The sequence below is a fragment of the Atta colombica genome, unplaced genomic scaffold (genome assembly GCF_001594045.1).
Source record: "Atta colombica isolate Treedump-2 unplaced genomic scaffold, Acol1.0 scaffold227, whole genome shotgun sequence".
In the NCBI taxonomy this organism is placed as follows: domain Eukaryota; kingdom Metazoa; phylum Arthropoda; class Insecta; order Hymenoptera; family Formicidae; genus Atta; species Atta colombica.
In genome coordinates, this window is record NW_017259324.1 from 9,704 (window position 1) to 10,578 (window position 875).

An 875-nucleotide genomic window follows, 5' to 3' on the forward strand; every position below is an offset into this window, starting at 1 on the left:
TAAAAAAATAATGTTGTAATCTCATTATTGAATTCCAGGCTATCGGGTATTTTATAGTCCTCGTGACGTTTTGCCTACAACCGTTGATGCGATATATCTGCGCGCGTCTTCAGGGTCTGGTTCGCTTGATGGTCGCGGATGTTTTTCTTTTTCTGAGCTTTCTGGGGACTGTCAACGTCTGGCGCGGCATATGGAACGCGTTGGATCTCTGGCTGCTGCCGGACAATCCGGAATTGTCCTGTTGGATCACTCACGTTGGCTGCTTCGTTTTTCTCGTCCTTCTCAATTGTAGCAATACTATCCTAGTTCGTGGCGTTTACATCGATGCCGAGGAAGAAAAAGGACAATGCGTTGTGTTTCCATGCCATTATCTTCGTTTATTCTTTAAGGTTTGCTGATCTTCTCACACATACGCGCGCGCGCACGCACACACACACACACACACACACACGCGCGCGCGCGCGCGCGCACACACATGTACGTATATACACTCGCAATTTGAAAGAGAGATTTGTTACTTATAATTAATGAAATGAAATTCGAAAAAAGTTAAATGAGACCTTTAATGCGATTTCATGTAAATATATTAGTGTTTTGTCTAACATTATTTTCGCTTATTTTCGTTTCCAGATTGAACGCGAGAAGAAGCAAGCGCGACAACAGAAGCTGTTGGTAGATCATTCTGATGTAAATGAAAAGGACAATGAAAATGGAACTCTCCTACCGAACACGGTATCAATTATACCTGTGAATGCAGATTCTCTTGCATAAAAGCGATATACGACAAGTCGTTTTTATCACGAATAGATCTGTGTTCCAAAATTTACTGCCGATACTGAAAATCTATAGTGCATATAACGTAATACATATATATA

The 875-nt window shown here is 41.4% G+C and overlaps 1 protein-coding gene across 2 annotated transcripts in view; it reads left to right on the forward strand.

Moving 5' to 3' along the window:
- LOC108688205 overlaps positions 1-828 on the forward strand; it is a 6,241-nt gene extending 5,413 nt beyond the window's left edge. For both annotated transcript variants that reach the window (XM_018194367.1, XM_018194368.1), the window contains 2 exons: positions 39-389; positions 631-828. In XM_018194367.1, coding sequence (XP_018049856.1) covers positions 39-389; positions 631-771 — 492 coding nt within the window. In that variant the 3' untranslated portion in view covers positions 772-828. The remainder of the gene's footprint in view (positions 1-38; positions 390-630) is intronic.
- The last annotated feature ends 47 nt before the right edge of the window (positions 829-875 follow it).